Source organism: Manacus vitellinus, unplaced genomic scaffold (genome assembly GCF_001715985.3).
Source record: "Manacus vitellinus isolate BGI_N305 unplaced genomic scaffold, ASM171598v3 ctg7180002434381_pilon, whole genome shotgun sequence".
Taxonomy (NCBI): domain Eukaryota; kingdom Metazoa; phylum Chordata; class Aves; order Passeriformes; family Pipridae; genus Manacus; species Manacus vitellinus.
In genome coordinates, this window is record NW_021938616.1 from 34067 (window position 1) to 52105 (window position 18039).

At 51.8% G+C, this 18039-nt stretch overlaps 1 protein-coding gene across 1 annotated transcript in view; it reads left to right on the forward strand.

Moving 5' to 3' along the window:
- Window positions 1–18039, forward strand: part of LOC108643112 (hydrocephalus-inducing protein-like) — a gene marked incomplete at its 5' end in the record, with an annotated part of 58869 nt that overhangs the window by 33811 nt on the left and 7019 nt on the right. Inside the window, 22 exon segments of the mRNA XM_029958806.1 lie at window positions 755–950; window positions 952–1068; window positions 1559–1714; window positions 2138–2331; window positions 2512–2694; window positions 2935–3054; window positions 4320–4479; window positions 4575–4747; window positions 4909–5011; window positions 6050–7198; window positions 7999–8097; window positions 8164–8404; window positions 10117–10215; window positions 12944–13251; window positions 13884–13983; window positions 14513–14612; window positions 14806–14974; window positions 15260–15480; window positions 15809–15863; window positions 16450–16654; window positions 17025–17257; window positions 17840–17991. Of these exon segments, the coding sequence (XP_029814666.1) occupies window positions 755–950; window positions 952–1068; window positions 1559–1714; window positions 2138–2331; window positions 2512–2694; window positions 2935–3054; window positions 4320–4479; window positions 4575–4747; window positions 4909–5011; window positions 6050–7198; window positions 7999–8097; window positions 8164–8404; window positions 10117–10215; window positions 12944–13251; window positions 13884–13983; window positions 14513–14612; window positions 14806–14974; window positions 15260–15480; window positions 15809–15863; window positions 16450–16654; window positions 17025–17257; window positions 17840–17991 (4533 nt within the window).

Here is an 18039-nt window from a genome sequence, read left to right on the forward strand (position 1 = left end):
CAGGTGAATCTGGGAGAAGCTCTGGCCCAGCAAGGCAGCCCAGCTCAGGAGGACGCACAGGAAGAGTGTGGAGCTGGGAGGGGAAGCTGCTTAAAGTGAGCCTGTGTTTCAGCACTTCTCTCAGCCCAGGCTGATGTTTGTTGTACTGGGAGGAGATGGCCAGGACTGCTTCAAATCAGTTCCCAGGACAGACAGCACGAGTGTGCCCTGGTCACAGCTGTGTTCCAGCAGGAAACCTGGTGAATCAGAGCCTGATTTGCAGGAGGGGACTTCCTGCAGCCTTTGCTTTCTGATTGCTATGATTATTCTCATTAATGAGCAGGCTCTGCCCAGGGAGAAGGGGGCTGAAGGAGCCAAGTAAGCATTGGAGGAGGGATAAGTAGGTGTTAGCAATTTATGGGCAGGTCTAAACTGGGAAACCAAGAGAGGAGCAGCATCAGTCATCCCTGCAGAGAGATGGTGGATCAGCCTTTGGCAGTGTGCTGGAGGTGTCCGGGTGGGTCTCAGGGGAGAAGCTGCACAGTTGATACCTTCTGATGGCAAGGCTTAGGTTTGGCTGGCCCAGGAGGTCGCCTCCCACCCTTCCTCACTTGGGATGTTCCCAAGCTGTCTGGGCTGAGGAAGGTCCACGGAGATGGTCTGAAAGTTCTGCCTGGCCTCAGGGTCGAGGAGTGAAGGGCGAAGCCAGCTGGGATTACAGCGAGCCCAGGTTTCTGGTGGAGACTCTCAGGGGTGTTTTCTCTTTGGCTTGCAGAAGGGAGCTGGAGTGGCTGGCTCGAGAGCATAAGGAAAGCAAAAAGGCGTCATCACGAGCCTCAGAGAAGCAAGATGGGCAGCAAGAAACCAAAATCCCAGAGGTGCCGAGTAAGCGGGACAGGATCTTGGACCTGAGGTTTGACATCTGTGAGTCTTCTCAGAAGAAGATCAAACATATTCTGTCATCCTGGGACAGAAGGCTCAGTCGGAAGCCAGGATGCCAGAGTGCCCTGCTTGGACTTCCACGTCACGCGTCATGAAAAGGTGTTTAGGAGGATCCTGAAGAGCAAGAAGCTGCCACCAGCAAAGCAGGTAAAAGCCTGCAAGGCTCAGATGCTGAACTTGCCGTGGTCTGGGACCCTGGAACAGTGTGCCCCCCAGGTGATAAGAACACAGAGCCTTGTCGAGGCCACTGATGATGTTCCACAATAGCTCCACAGTATCTCTGTGGATGGGGAGGTTCTCAGCCTCCCTCAGATGTGTGGAAAGTGGGAGTGCTCTGTGTCCAAGCATCCCATCTGTTCAGAGAGTTTCTCAGTCTGGAAATCATTAAAAATGGTCCCAGGGCAGGGCAGCTCCCAGGCATTGTTCTCTTCAGCTGAGTCACTTGGGAGAGGTTTCTCTCTTGGTCCCACTGTAGGTCCTGCCTCTGCTCTGGAGCCTGCTGACCCATGGGACATAAAAAAGCACTTGTAGTCTGTATAAATCAAAAACTCCACTGCCAAAAGCTCAGGGCCTTTAGGGAAGGAGTGTGAGGATGAAGGTGACAGGAGTATAAACAGGCTTTTCTCTTTGGTTTTAGATCCTGCACTCTCTGGGACTGGGACCTCCCATTCCCCCTGGCTCTCTTTTCTCCGTGGTCCCCTACCCAGAGGAGGACAGAGTCCCCACAGCATCACAAGACCTCAGACACTTCATCCTTGTTGAACCTGAGGGTGCTGCTGCAGAAGATGATGTGGTGGGTACTCCTTTTGTGCCTTAAGTGAGGGTGCCAGGGCAGGGGACAGGTTGGATGGAAAAGGGTCACCATGGAGGGGCAGTGAAGACGTGATGGGGCCCCATGTCTGCAGGCATCCTTTCCACCAGGGATGAGAGAAAAGAGACAGCTCTGCTGGAGACACAGAGCAGTTCTGTAAGACAACAGGAAAAAAATCGCTTAAACCCATCAACCCAAGGGTCCTTGGTGGGGAGAGGGTCCTGGGTAAGGAGGGGTGTCCGAGGCAAGACAAAGGCCAATAAGGAAGACCAAGTCCATGGGCAGTGGTGATTATTTATTCTCTCTCCTGTTGGCTAACAAATCCCCCATTCTGCTTTCCAGGAGGGGCGTGTCTCAGGGCAGGTCTCACCTCTCTCTCCCTTTTCTCTCTCCCCTTATGCCAAGGCCCCAGAGGCAGAGGCACAGGACCACTTGAAGGAGGGGAAAGCCATGAGCAGACACAAGTCTAGCAAGGAAAAGCCAAACTCCCCCCAGAGCCCGAAAAGTCTCCGTGATCACTCCCCAGAAACACCCCGAAGTTCACCTGAGCCAATGAAAAGCCAACTGCAGAGTGACTCAACCCTCGAGAGACCTGCCAGGTGAGCTGCAGGGGAGGAGGTGATCCCTGTGCTTCACGCTCATCTTGCCAAACAAGGTCCATCGTCCTCAGCTCCGCAGCGACCCTCTGCCAGTGCCTCCATGGGATGGCGAGTGCACAGCCCTCCTCCTTGTCTCGTTTGCCCCTTAGCAATGTCTGAAGCTTCCCTTTTAACTGCCAGGCTGAGAAGGTTCCGGTGGATCGTTCCTGCCCACGCTGAGGTGGAACTGAAGATCCGCTTCAGCCCCACAGTGCCAGGGCAGTTTGACCAGCTGATGAACTTTGAGATCCTGGGCTCAAAGCGCCTGTACCAGTTGCCCTGCAGTGCCACTGCCCTGTACCCCAGCATCAGCCAGAACCCACGGTAAGGCTGGGCCACGGGAGCATCCCACACTGCACCCCCGACCTCAGAGCCAGGGCTGCCCCTTGTGACCTTCTGGCTGGGGCAGATGGTGCTGCCTGAGTCACCCAGCATCCCTTCCTCTGCTGGGAGCTGGGAGGCTGAACTGGTACCTCAGCCACCGAGAAGGGTGATGGCTTTCTGACTAGATTTCCTACTTGCAGCATCTCAGAGCTCCTCATTCCCCATTTTTTCTCTGCCCAGGCTGGTGTTTCCTCGCTGGAGGAAGAGCAAGGAGAAGGAGGACATCATCTCCAAGGAATATGTCATGAGCACAAAGCAGTTCCACTTTGGACCGCTGCTTTGTGGCAAGTCAGGAGAGTGGTATGTGCTCCCTGCTCCCAAGTGAGCATCCCTGTGTGCTGCCTGTACAGGCTGAGATGTCGGGAGGGGATCTCCAGGGCCTTGTGCTCTCCTGGACACACTTGCAGACACACTGTCCCAGTGGCACAATGCAGGGCAGTCCCAGGCTGAGACCTGGCAGACACATGGGCTTGAGGGAGCACAGATGTGTGAGTGTGAGCAGATAACAGGCAACTGAGCCTTGGAGGAGCTGCTTTGCCAGCCTGGTGGGTGCCCTGGTGTCCAGAGCCACCAGAGCTGCTGCTGCCAGCCCGAAGGTGACTTGGGGCAACCTGTGTCCCCTCCACATCTCAGCTCCACCCCTTAGGAAATGAACTTTATGGTGCTTTTTCAAGTGCTTTGAGCTCGACAGGTAGACTAAACAAGCAAGTATTCTCTGGATGGTTTTGTAAACCTTTCATTAATCTCTAATAGTAGTGAGATTTTGTGATTTGACCTGCCAATATGTGTGAGTCAGAGGGGAACCTACAGCAGGAATTACATTTTCCTGAGATTCCAGTGCATCTGCAGTGCTGGAAAAAGTCTGCCTAAAAGTGTTGTCATTGTAGCTGTTGGCATATTTCTGTTTTTAATGTCACTCTTCTTTTTATTTTTTTAATAACATTTGAAGTTAAGTTCTTGTCTCCATGGGAGCTCTGGAAGGCCAGGCTGATGGATGGTCTGGGATTTCTATTTACCTCTTTAGCCCTTTCACTCCAAATTCAGTTGCACACCTCAGGGAAGGGTCATTTGTTATCTTTCACATTCCCCTTGGGAATTGGTGCTTTTGATTTCTTTCCCTCAGACTTTTGAGCTAACCCATGGTAGTCTGACAACTTTTCTAAAAGAGATAAGCAAAACTCTTTTGCAAACATCTTTTCCAAAGCCTTTCTCTATCCTCTGCAGGGAAGGCACCCCAAGAAAGAAGGGGAAAGAACCCTTGTGCCTGGTGTATTGTTGTTTTTCCAGGCACTTTTGAATTTATATGGTGTGAAACACTCTTGAAATGGCCTGTGCATCGTCACGCTTCTGGGGTGCAGGCACCAGGTATAGGGGCAGGCATCAAAGCCAGGCAAGGATGAGCACACAGACCGTGCCTCGTGCCCCTGACAGGGATCCTTTTTCTTCCCCTGCTTGTTAGACCATGGTCTTCCAGTGCCACCTCCTGCTGCCAGCACACGGTGCTTTCCTCGGTGTGTGGTGAGGGCAACAGTCTCCTCTGCAGCCTTTTCCCCTTCTCTGGACAGGTACAAGGCACAGAACTGCCCCGGCAACAGCGAAAAGTTAACCATCCTCAACGACTCCCCCATGGAGGCAGAGGTGCATTTCTCCTTTGAGAACGACAGCAAAGGAGAGACGTTCCTTTTGGACCCTCCCAGCATGAGGCTGCAGCCCAAAGAGAAGAAGGTAGGAGGTGAGCAGGTAGGGCAGGCACCGCAGAAGTGCCGTTCCTCCTGCTCACAGAGGGCTCTTTGTGTGTCTGTTTGTGGGGACGGGTTCAGAAGCTGAGTATTTGGGTGTACCCGACTTCTGCTGGCCTCCTGGAAGACAATCTTGTCTGCTGGATCAAGGACAACCCGGAGCCAGTGGTCTTCTGACTGTGCTACCAAGGGATGCACGTGAAGCTGGGGGTCAGCCCCCAGGAGCTGCATTTCAACAAGCTGCTTCTGCACAGGTCAGTCATCCCACGGCTGAGGGCACTCCAAGGCTCGTGACAAAGAGAAGAGGTTTGACTCTGGTTCCAGAGGCTCAGATGGAGCTGCTTCGAGCCGCATTCAGTGGCCAGGCTGGTGTGACCACCGAGCACTGACGCTGAGTGTCTTCCTGTCTCTGCAGGACTGACACCCAGACCCTGGTCCTGAAAAACGATAGCCCACTGTTGGAGGCAATGAGACCGACTGGGAAAGATATGAAGCGTGGAGAAGGATTTATAATCCTTGAAAGGACATTTACACACCGGACTTGACTTATAATACTGAATGTGACACCTTCTGAATTATGACAGTTGTACCCCTGTTATCCCCGGTTTATTGTTATGCTGTTCTAGTGTTATATGTACCCCCAGTTGTTGTTTTTTAAAATTATCCTCCATGTTGTCTTCTCCTTCCCCTCACGGTTTTCCCGCCTTTTTCCCTGTTTTCCCGCTCCTCTGCCTGCCATTGGACAGTGTTTGGTGCAGTGCAGAGGTAGCTCCCATTGGCCCATTCCCCTAGTTACGTCCAAACTCCTCCCCTCCTTGCCTGAGTACCCAATCCTCCTTATCACCCGGTTGTCAGTCTCATGCTCCTCCCTAGCCCAAGTTCCACCCACCATCCTACCCTATATAAGTTGTTACCCCTCAAATAAACTGTGGCATTGCTTCACCGACCTCCACCGTGTGAAAGACCCTTCCTTGCAGTGCCCGACCCCATTCCCTTTCCCTGACTCGAGTTGTGGCAAGTGGCGCCCAACGTGGGGCACGGTGGAAGGTCTCTTGCATCAAGAGAACTCCCGTGGCTCTTCTTGGGCTCAAGCAGCTTCAAGAGGGAAGACTGCTCCGCCGACTCTCCCTTGCGAAGCCGACGGCTGCGGACTGCTTCAGTCGCGCGGGTCGCACACCGGATAAGGTGAGCCGCAAGGGACATTCCCGTCACCTTCACCCCACACCACACCCCTGCAACTAAAATCTTTAAAGGAGAGGAGTAACACCTGAGAGTGCAGCCCGAATAACACCATGGGTTTGACACTCTCCACCTCTCAAAAATTTGTATACCGTCGTCTCAAAGATTTCGTTATAGAACACGGCCACCCACTAGATAAAAAATCTGCCAAAGCACTTGCGAGGTGGCTAGACCGCCAAGGCTGTGCCCTCACAGATAACATTTCGTTAGATAAATGGCAAGCCTTAGGATACAACTTATGGCGGGACTCAGTAAGAGGCGACAGATTGGCAAAACAAGCACTGATTGCGTGGAGGCTTGTTCTGCTGGTGCTACAGCACCAAATGATGAACACGAATATCAGCCTCCCAGCAGACGACACAAAGGACACCAAAAAAGACATTAAAAAGGACATGGACACTGGGGACACACAAGATGGTGGGACGGAGACAGAAACCGACACCACATCACAAAATGGCGTGAGGGCGCGGAGAAGAAATATGCGTCGATCGCGAAATGGCGTCGAGGAGGAGGGACCCCGAGACCGTCCTGAGAGAAGGGGGGAGGGTGAAGCGTGCGGAAGACCGGCGCGGGAAAAGAAGAGGCGGGCCCCCGTAGCTCCACCCCTTGGGTGGCCTCCTTCTCCACCCACTCGTGGCGCGAGAAGTCCCTCCCCCGACACACCTCCGATAACGCCCACTTCCGTCACTCCCGTCTCCTCCCCCGACGTGTCACCTGTTCGGCCAAGACAGGAAGCAGTGGGCGGGGCAAGGGCGAAAGTCAGGTCTTCCTTCCGGAAAGATGGCCGCGCCCATAGGCCACATCACACCAAGGCCTACCCTGCCTGCCGCGAACCGGACTTTGACTATGGGTGGGCACCGCGCTCCCCGGATAGGCAACCCTCGGTACCTGATATTTGGGAAGCCTTTCGGGAGGAGGCCGCGCGCGCCCAAGATGTCGAATTTTTAAAAGCGTTCCCGGTTTATTACGAGGAAGGGAAACCTCCCGAGTGGCGACCGGTTTCGTACCCGATGTTGAAAGACATCAAAAAAGCAATTGTCGAGTACGGGTTAGGGGCACCCTTCACAATCGGCCTATTGGAATCCTTCTTTTTAGCTTACACCCTTATCCCCTATGACATTCGAGCAGTCATAGGAGGATTGTTCACTACCGTTCAAGCCTCGGTATTCGAGGCTGAATGGAAAAAACGAATTGTCACCTTCGTTAATGATAAGATGGAAAGAAGAGGGATTCCAATTAGGCAAGCCATTGATATGCTTTACGGGGAGGGGAACTACTCCAGCAGAGGGGACCAAACTAGATTAGACCCCAAATTGTTAAATGTAACAAAAGAATTGGCCTTAGAGGCAGTAAAAAGAGTGGCGGACGCGTACATGCAAGCGCCCTCTTTTACTCTTATTAATCAGGGCATTAAAGAGCCATTTGTAGATTTTATTACTAGGCTCAAAGAAGCTATAGCTCGGCAGGTACACCAAAAGGAGAGTCAAGAAATTTTATTTAACAAATTGGTTATTGAAAAAGCTAACGAAGACTGCCAGAGAGTTCTAAAGATGTTGAAAGATCCCACACTGCTGGAGATGATAGAGGCATGCAAAAATGTTGGTTCCAATGCCCATAAAGCAAGGATAATGGCTGCAGCTTTTTCGGGGCCCCAACATTGTTTCGAGTGTGGGGAAAAAGGACATTTCAGAAAACACTGTCCTAAATTCAAATCCGAGCCTAACTTGCCTAACACCCTGTGTCGCAGGTGTGGAAAGGGTCGCCATTGGACCTCAAGTTGCAGGTCCGTAACTAACATCAATGGCGAACCCCTTTCCCCCAAGCGATCACCTAGGCTCAGAAAACGAGTGACCTTTTCGTCCATGCCGGACCTAAGGCAGTGTCCATGTGAGCAGTCGGGAAACGGGGAGCTGAGCGCCCGGGGGGGCGCGATGACACAAGTTGCCCCCCACTCCATCTTGCGCCAATCACGCCCAGCTACCCCGTAGTCCGACTGCCCCCGGCGGACCCTGTTCCCACTAGGGAGCAGTGTAAGCCTCTAAACTGGAATGTCCTATGCATGATACACCCATCTACCCACCTTAGCTCGTACGAGCAATTAGCAAGGGTCATACCATCGACCCCAGTTGACCCAGACCTAACCTATCTAGTCATGTCGCACTTCTCAGCAGTCGGTAAGGGAATTGTTGTAGTACCCACTCTCCTGACGGGATTGACATACTCTAACATCGCTATATGTCTAACTGTTCATCTTCCCCCCGTGCAGCTGGAGGACCGCTTCCCCGTGGTGAAGATGGTCTCCACTGAAGACCTGCTGTGTGTCCTGTCGGCAGATGAGGAGCAGAGGCAGACGGCAGAGAAGGAGGTCCTTTGGACCACCACAGTCAAAACCTCTCGCCCTCTCTTAACCTGTCTTATTTATTATTCACAGCCAAAAAGACCACAGAGAGTCAAAGTGGAAGGCCTTCTCGACACGGGGGCGGATGTCACCATCATAGCCTCCAGGGACTGGCCACACGCCTGGCCAGCCCAAACTGCATACGTCCAAGTTAGCGGCGTGGGAGGAACGCAGTATCCCGTCAGGAGCAGGGAGGTGCTGACTATCTACGGGCCGGAGGGCAGACCAGCGTCACTCCAACCGTATGTGCTGAACATACCAGTCACACTTTGGGGTAGGGACGCAATGGAGCAGTGGGAACTAAAATTAGGAACCCTGTCTCCAGAACAAAATTTTTAGGAGGGGTCACTGAAGAACTGCAGCTCCCCAGACTGAGCTGGAAAACAGATACGCCAGTCTGGGTCGATCAGTGGCCCCTACCTACCAAAAAGCTGCAAATTTTAAATGATCTGGTCAATCAGGAATTAGCAAAAGGGCACTTGGAGTCTTCCACCAGTCCCTGGAACACTCCAGTGTTCGTAATCCAAAAATCCTCAGGTTCCTGGAGATTTCTCCAGGACCTGCGCAAAGTAAACGAAGTCCTTGAACCAATGGGAGCCCTCCAGCAGGGAATGCCCTCACCATCTATGCTCCCTGCTGAATGGCCCCTAATGGTCATAGATATTAAGGACTGTTTTTTCCACATATTTCTCAATCCGGCTGATTCAGCTAGATTCGCTTTTTCTGTCCCTGCAGTCAACGCTTGTGAACCCCACCGCAGGTTCTAGTGGCGTGTGCTTCCCCAGGGGATGAAAAATTCCCCAACACTCTGCCAGATGTTTGTGGCGGAAGTGTTGAGACCCATTCGGCTACAATACCCGCAGTCAATCATCTTCCATTATATGGATGATGTATTGATCTGCGCCAAAACCCAATTGGCGGTGAATAAAACACTAAATTCCACAGTTTCGGCTCTAAAAGACAAGGGATTGGAAATCTCCCCTGAAAAAGTGCAAAGGGAAGCACCTTGGAGGTATCTCGGACTCCAAATTACTACAAAAAGCATCAGGCCTCAATCAGTATCAATTGACAAAAACGTCCGAACTTTAAATGACCTCCAAAAGCTACTGGGTGCGATCAATTGGATCCGACCTGTGCTGGGGATCACAACCGGAGATTTGCATCCCCTGTTCGAGCTGCTGAGAGGAGACGCTGACCTGTCCTCCCCCCGAACTTTAACACCAGAAGCAATCAGAGCCCTTACCACTGTTGAAAAGAAAATTACACAAAGACAAGCATGTAGGAGGATGGAGGGACTGCCATCCTTCTTAGTAGTGTTCAGGGAACATAGACAACCATTGGCCCTTCTGGGCCAGTTTACAAGCGACCACAAAGACTTTTGCTTATGGGAGTGGATGTTCCTCCCTCATCAATTTGGCAAGACAATCACCACTATGATCGAGATGATTGGCAAAATAATATCCAAAGGTCGCACTAGGTGTTTGGAACTCAGTGGGGAAGAACCAAACTTCATTTATCTCCCACTGACTTCCGAACATTTAGATCAACTGCTGCAGACCTCTATTGACTTTCAAATAGCCATCGGGGGCTACCCGGGAGAAATTCGACTGCATCTCCCAGCGTGCCCATTCATACAGAGATTAGTTCAGGTTCCGATTAGACTAAAAATTATGCAATCTGAAATGCCTATCCCAAATGCGAAAACAGTTTTTACCGATGGCTCGGGGAGAACAGGAAACGCAGTAATAGTCTGGAGAGAAAATGACGATTGGCAACAAGACATCCACAAAGTACAAGGTTCTCCTCAAATCGTAGAGCTCTCAGCAGTTGTGCGTGCCTTTGAAATTTTTAGTGGTGAGCCAATTAACATAATTTCAGATTCGGCTTACGTAGTGGGTGTGGTCAAAAGAATTGAAAATTCGTATTTGAAAGACGTAACCAATCAGAACTTATTCAGATTACTAACTAAATTGTTGTTTCTCATAGAAAGAAGAGAATTTGGATACTACATTGTCCACACCCGCTCACACACCACTCTACCCGGTCCTGTGGCGGAGGGGAACCAGCTCGCCGACCATCTGGCAGGTATGGCTGTAACCCCCAATTTATAGCAGCAGGCGAAACTTTCGCACGAATTTTTTCACCAGAATGCGCGGTCGTTGCAAAAACAATTCGGCTTAAAATTATCTCAAGCAAAAGAAATTTTAAAGGCTTGCGCTGATTGCCAAACACTTACACCTGTTGTCCCAGAGGGGACAAACCCAAGAGGTTTGTCACCCTTAGAGATTTGGCAATCAGACGTAACCCATGTGGCTGAATTCGGTAAACTAAAGTATGTACATGTGTCTATCGACACCTTTTCTAAGATGATTGTAGCCACCGCGCATCCTGGAGAAAGGAGTAGCCATGTCAAAAAACACTTCCTGTCTGCATTCACAAGGATGGGAGTCCCCAAGCAGATCAAAACAGATAATGGACCCTCCTATGTGTCTGCAGACACGAAGAAGTTTTTTGAACAATGGGGGATACAGCATACCACAGGGATCCCCCATAACCCCACGGGACAGGGTATAGTGGAGCGTGCGCATCAAAATGTAAAAAATTTGCTCAAAAAACAAAAAGGGGGGAGTATTGGCCTCTCCCCCCAAGAAAAATTAGAGAAAGTTATGTATGTTTTGAACTTTCTCAATATGATGGAGGATTCGGACACCCACGTAAGCAAAAGTCCTGTGGATCGCCACTTCAGATCAACGTCACCAGTTCTGTCTGATTTAAAAGCTAAGATAATGTACCAGGACCCGCTGACAGAAAAATGGACGGGCCCTTTCCCCTTAATCACCTGGGGGAAGGGCTACGCATGTATTGCAGGTCCTGACGGACCAAAGTGGGTCCCTGCACGACGTGTCAAGATCTTTCTGAAATAAACGACAACAACACAGAAGAAAGTATCCACGACGCAGAAAGAGACACCAATGCTGCTGCTGCATTACCTCCCGTTGATCCTTCTGGTTGAGTTCGTCCATAGGACCGTCACCGTCCCACTACAAGGATGGATGAACCAGCTGTCGCAAAATTTATGGGTAACGCTGGCCAAGGCCACTGGCACTGACACCTTATGCCTGGCCTTGACCAGCGCTGGAAGCCCCTTCAAAACATGCCTGGTAGGGATCCCCATCACACCATCAGAATGGACCGCGTTTGTGTCACAAACGCGGATCCGGGGACCCCTACCATTCAACTCCCCAAACCTCGCACAAACCATCTCCGCCTTACCTTTCGTAGACACTCCCTTTCAAGAAATAGACCTTTTAGGTTCACTACCCTCCATGACCTGTATAATTTTTCACCGATACACCCAACCAATTTTGTATACTCCCCTTAATGTTACATCCTACAAACCTATCTATAGAGGGACCAACTCACCCTGGTGTAATAACTCATTGGCAACCACCGTGCCCACAGAGCACATCCCACGCAATATGAAGCTCCCAAAGGGATATTTCCTGCTGTGCGGAGATCGGGCGTGGCCTGGAATTCGGGCCTACCCGGAAGGGGGTCCCTGCACAGTAGGAAAACTAGCCCTCTTTAATCCGGCAAAATTCCAACTAGAAAATCAATTGGTACATCCGAAAATCAAAGTCAAGAGGTCCCTCTCGTTCTCGATGGGCGCTCCCCTCCGTTTTCCAAATTCCAAGCCTGCTGTTCCTAAATCCCCATCTAAACCCGAAATAACTCCCCAACCGATTCGACTCCAAAATTCCCTCCCTGCACCACATCTGAATCTTGGAAGGCCACAGTATTGGCCTACTCCTCTGCCCTTCCCAGAGGACTGCGATTCCAATATTCATATCTGGTCCAGGGTGAAGAACTTTTGGGCATCTTTTCCTATCCCCGGGATAGGGACCGCGCATGCCCTCTCTCTCCTGACGCACTTGGGGTGCTGGTTGACCAAGGAAGCGAATGCCACCACTCGAGCGATTGAGGGCTTGCTCGAAGACACCCAAAAGTTGAAAGAGGTGAGTTTGCAGAATCGAGCTGCCATCGATTTCCTCCTCTTGGCACACGGTCACGGGTGCCAAGAATTTGAAGGTATGTGTTGCATGAATTTCTCGGACCACTCTGAATCAATCCATCAAAGCATCAACCAGCTGAAAGGTTTGGTCCGGGAAATTCATCAAGACAAAGGAGGAGGCCTCGATAACCTCTTCGATTGGATAAAACTGCCAAATTTACCTACCTGGTCGAGAAAACTTATTATGTTGTGTGTTTTGTCCCTTTTTGGTTTAGTTTCAGTTTGTACTGTTTTACTTTGTTTGATTTTGTGTCTACGAAAGATGCTGTTGAACTCCATCCAAGCGAACATCGCTACGTTTCAACGAAATAAAGAAGGGGGAGATGTTGGAGGCAATGAGACCGACTGGGAAAGATATGAAGCGTGGAGAAGGATTTATAATCCTTGAAAGGACATTTACACACCGGACTTGACTTATAATACTGAATGTGACACCTTCTGAATTATGACAGTTGTACCCCTGTTATCCCCGGTTTATTGTTATGCTGTTCTAGTGTTATATGTACCCCCAGTTGTTGTTTTTTAAAATTATCCTCCATGTTGTCTTCTCCTTCCCCTCACGGTTTTCCCGCCTTTTTCCCTGTTTTCCCGCTCCTCTGCCTGCCATTGGACAGTGTTTGGTGCAGTGCAGAGGTAGCTCCCATTGGCCCATTCCCCTAGTTACATCCAAACTCCTCCCCTCCTTGCCTGAGTACCCAATCCTCCTTATCACCCGGTTGTCAGTCTCATGCTCCTCCCTAGCCCAAGTTCCACCCACCATCCTACCCTATATAAGTTGTTACCCCTCAAATAAACTGTGGTATTGCTTCACCGACCTCCACCGTGTGAAAGACCCTTCCTTGCAGTGCCCGACCCCATTCCCTTTCCCTGACTCGAGTCGTGGCAGCCCACTGCCCATGGCATGGCATCTCAGTGGGCTGGATGACCTTGGCGATGACTTCTCTGCATCGCGAGGCAGGGGCATCGTTGGCCCCCGCACAGACTTTGAGGTGAAGCTGAATTTCAAGGCCGAGAAGATTGGCATCACAAATAAGATGATCCAACTAGAGGTGAGAGGGACTTGGGCCTGCCTGGCAGAGCAGGGCAGAGCAAGCAGCCGTGTGCTCTTAGGGACAGAGTCAGGGAGAGCTGCACCTGACAGACACGGGGGTGCTGTGGCCCCAACTTCTGCCTCTGTGCTGGGTTGGCCGGGTGCCCAGGCTCTGCATCCGGAGCCTGTAGCACAGCCACCTTGCTGCTGTGCAGCCTTGAAGGCTGTTGTTTGGTTGTACAGACCAGCATTCCCTCTGCCCCTTTTCTGGGATTTTGTTCCCTGTGGTTTAGAGGCTGCATTTCAGCAAACATGCAAGGTGATTGACGAGGAGGGCGCTAATTGTCAGTGCCACCTGCTCTGGGACACCTCCCATTTCTTGTGGTTGTGTTTACAGCCCTGGCCCTCTCAAGGGTGCTTTAGCAGCACCATTCCCTGCTGTGGGAGTGCAGAATTGGGCTGATAAGGTTTCCTAATGCAGCGGAATCCCAACGGGGCAGCCTGTGAGATGAACAGGTTAAGAAAACTTGGGAGTCCACAAACACTTGTCAAGCCAGGGAGGCCATGGGGGAAGCAGCTGGCAGAGACAAGGACTTAGAGGCTGTCTTCCAAAAGAATGGTCTAAGCAGTGTTTGTTTCTTGCTGCCTCAGGTTTCAGATCCAGAAAACATCCTGGGCATTGTTCAGGCTGAAACCATCAAAGTCTCTGTGGAGGTCTACGATGTTAATCTGAGCATCAACATGCCTGAAGGTCAGTGGATGCCTCCCAGACAACACAGTCCAGATGCATTTTACTACCTTGGCAGGTGGGCAACCAAAGCCCTTGGGAGGGGATGGCATAGCAGGCAAGGGTGGCACAGATCCATAAAGCACAGACCTTGCAAGCTGCGTGAAGTAAAGCACTGTCAGGGCACCAACAGCCTTGAGTCTCTCCCGTCTGAACTTGGAAATGTGCAGCTTCGTGTGCAGACTGCATTTGATGCTTTGAAACAACAGTCATCTGAACAGGCAGTTGGCTCAGCAGAGCACATAAAGTAGCTGGATTTGTGCTTGGAAGCAAGGAAATGGAAACCAAGCTCCTTGGCTTCTACCCTGCAGATACTGGAGTGAGAAGAGAAAGGGCAGCCAAGTAGCTAGAGAACACTTCCGAGAAGGGGCACTTGCTGAAGAGGGTTTTGTGCCATCCAAGATCTCCAACTGTGTAGCTTGTGAGCTGGTGTGCTCTGCAGCAGCTCACAAATATTCACCACTTCTTACCTCGCTCTGTGGGTTTTCTGCAGGTCCAGATGGCAGCTTGGAATTTGGAACTATTAATGTCCTGGATAATAAGAAGCACGTCCTGAGTCTGCAGAACAAAGGCTTATATGACATTGAGTACAGGTGAGTCCAGCTGCCTGGTGCTGAGCTTTTCCTCAGGCTCCCAGGCCTGCGTTCTCCCTCTGTCCATGGCTAGAACCTGTTCCCGTGCTGCTCCCTTTTCTTTTTTTTTCTGGTCCTATGCAAAGTGCTGGCTGTGCTGGTGGCACCTGTGCTTTCAACTGCAGAGGTCTTCATTCTTTCCCTTTCTCCACAGTTTCAAGCTGACCACTGGAAGTGCCAAGAGGGGTGACTTGGAATCTCCCTTCACTGTCCGGCCGCAGAGGGCTGTGCTGAAAGCCTCCCAGCCACCTGTGAAAGTTGAGGTCCTCTTCCACCCCACGACTGAAGTGTTTCTCAAGAGCAAACCCATCCTGCTCTGCCGGGTGAGCTGCCTGGGCCTGGCTGTGTTAGCACAGTGTGTCTTGGGAGCATAAGCAGGAGAGGTGTCTTTGACAAAGAAGGCTTTAGTTGGGGCATCCTCTCTTTTACATACACAAACAAAGACTTCCAAAACCATTTGGGAGGTTTTGTAAAAGAACTGGAAATCTGGCTCTGGAAGAGGCCTTTAAAAAGAGAGGGTGAGCTGATGGAGACCTGGGGTGGGGTCAGGGGACAGGGGTAGAGGCTGGCCTCTCTCCTGTGTTTACCAGCCCCTCCTCTGGTTGCAGGTCACTGATCTCAAATCGGGTCAAGGAGGCGAGACCGTTGCCGCCATCCCAGTGAGGGTGTCGGCGAGAGCTGTGTACAGCAAGTACAGCATCGAGCCTGCCTCGCCCATCGACTTCGGTGCCATGGTTAAGGGCACCAAGAAGACCCATGTCTTAATTGTGGAGAACAAAGGCACCCTCAACTTCAAATTCCTCATCCACCAAGCACCTCCACTACAAAGGTAAGAGAAGACCTGCACCAGCCATTCTGTCTGAGGAGGCACCACCACACAGCTGGTGTGTGACAGGCAGCCAGACCTGGGTTATTGTCCATTTGGGTCACTGGCTTAGGAAGAGGGAGCAAAACAACACCTCAGTATCCCCATGTGTGGGACAAAGCTGCTGACAGAGCTGCTCTGTCCATGAGCTGCAGCAATGGGTGCTGCAGGCAGCTCTCCGGGGGCCATCGGGAGCAGGAAGGCTTTCCTCCATGGGGAGGAAGGCTAGCTTTGGCCTCAGACAAAGGCAGGGGAACTCAGCATGACAGATGTCTCTGCTTTTCCCTCTCAGTTCACAGCAAGAGGAATCTGCCCCCTTGGTCAGGGAAAGAAAGCGCTCGACGCAGGTGGGTGGCTCCTGCTCCTGCCCAGCGTGTGCTGCTGTAGGGGATGGGGGAGGATGCAGCTGTGCCCAGGCTGGGGGTAGGACATGGTCTGTGGGATGGAGAGTCCATTATCTGCTCAGTTCCACTGATAGTCCCATGCTCTGGCTCTGACCTGCAGTTGTGGGGTCAAGAGAGGGGACCAGGTCCTGTGTTTGGTGGCTGCTAGCCAGCACAGATCTGTGAACACCACGGGAGCAAACTGTCCCCATCTGAACTCCCAATCCATAGAACATTGACAGCTTTGCTTTTTCTTCTTTCCAATCCCCTCCCTCTCTCCCATCATTTCTCTCAGTCCTTTCTGCTCTCCTGTACCCCTGGAGGTCGAAGGATCTCAGCTACCACCTTCATTCTTTTCACCCAAACTCCTTTCTCTCTGCCACTCGGGACAGACTTGCAGCTCCTCCTGGCTTGTTCATCTCATCCTGGGGCTGCCTTTGGGCACTGGGTGCTTGGGCTCAACTGGAGGCCAAGGCGTGGCATCCTCCTTGCTGGGGGTGTTCAGGGCATGGCTGTTGGGCATCAGCCTGTCCTGGTGCTCTTTCTGCAGGCTCAGCTCACTGTAGGCATGTTCACTGTGTCCCCTTGCTCCGGCTCCATTGGTCCTTGGGGCCAGCAGAAGATCACAGTGGATTGCAATGCAGGAGCAGAGGGGAAATGTGAGGAGCAGCTGTACATCGACATCAGCAACAGAGACCCCAAGGACAATCCCCTCGGCATTCCCTTTACCCTGACTGCCGAGTCCTGCCTCCCAGGTACGTGCTGTCCACAGGTTGCCGTGGGCAGTCCTGCTGATGATCAGCACCTAAAACTTGCTACTTGGATAGAGAGGCACCCTGGTCCTGAAGTCCCACCTTAAAATCCTCAGAGGCTGCAGTCCTTTTCAAGTCCACCAGTGGGGAGAGGCTGGGAGGGATGTGTGGAAGCATAAAAGGAAAGCAGTGCCCTTTAAGACTGAGGTTGACTGAGCTCCATCCTCACTGACTGAGCTCTCTCATCCAAGGCTGGGTTTTGCAGTCACCTGGACAGAAAGGGCTTATCAAGCCTTCTGAGAGGCCAACTGGGTCCAGGTGAATTCAGCAAAGAGGTTCTCCAGCCTCAGCCCTTCCTCTGGTCTGTCTGCAGCGCTTGTTGAAGACGTCACGTCCATCTTTGAGCAGTACCCGATCCACAGCAACGTCAATCTCCGCCAGACGTTACAGTCGGTGCAAGGCAACGGTGTGTTCATCAGAGATGAGAACAAATTCATCTTCACCAAAGTTCAGGTTGGGCAACAGGCCACAGCTCGCTTCAAGATCTCTAATGGCAGCAGTGTCCCATGTGACGTGGTCCTCTCCATCAAAGCCATGCCTGGAGAGGTAAGAACAAGAGGCCAAGGTGAGCGCTGCTCTCTAAAGGCCATGTGAGAGCCTGCCTTGTTCTCCAGAGTCATTGTGTTCTCTGGCCCAGCTGGACCAGTCCAGCTCAGGGCAGGTCGAACTGCAGGGCAGAGCAGCAATGCCAGGGGGGCACTTGCATTGAATTCCACATCTCTCAAGCAAATTTTGGCTCACGCTTCTGGGTCTTTGGTGGGAATCCTTCTGAACATCTCTCGAAAGCACACTCAGAGAGGGGCTGTTACGGACTGATGGGGCAGAGCTCAAAGCAGAGCATTTCCTGGCTTTTCCTTCTCTTGAAAGGCCAGTCCTGGGTTATTTGAGGGGTTTCTGTGCCGTCCCAACCTCCCACATGTGCTGGGGTGGCTGCCCAGCCCTCAAAGCAAGCTTTTGCTCACCTGGGCATTGGCGCAAGGTCAGCATCCCCTGGCATGGAGGGAGCCTGCCCAGGGAAGCATGAAGCAAGACAGGCTGTCTGGGGCTGTTCCCAGGGATGCATCTAGGAATGTACTGGGTCACATTGAAAGATGTGACACTAACACTGCACTGTGGGTTCCCCCCAAGCCTCACAGCCTCATCAGCAACATCTTCAAGCTGGATCCTGTTGAGATGAGCATTCCTGGCTTATCCCACACCTTTGCTACAGTGACCTTCACTCCAGAACAAAAGGAGGACTACCAGTGCACTTTCACAGCTTCCCTTGTTAGCCCAAAAAGGTAGTGACCCCGTGAAGTACTGGGGGGACCGTTCTGGTAGCTGCCTCT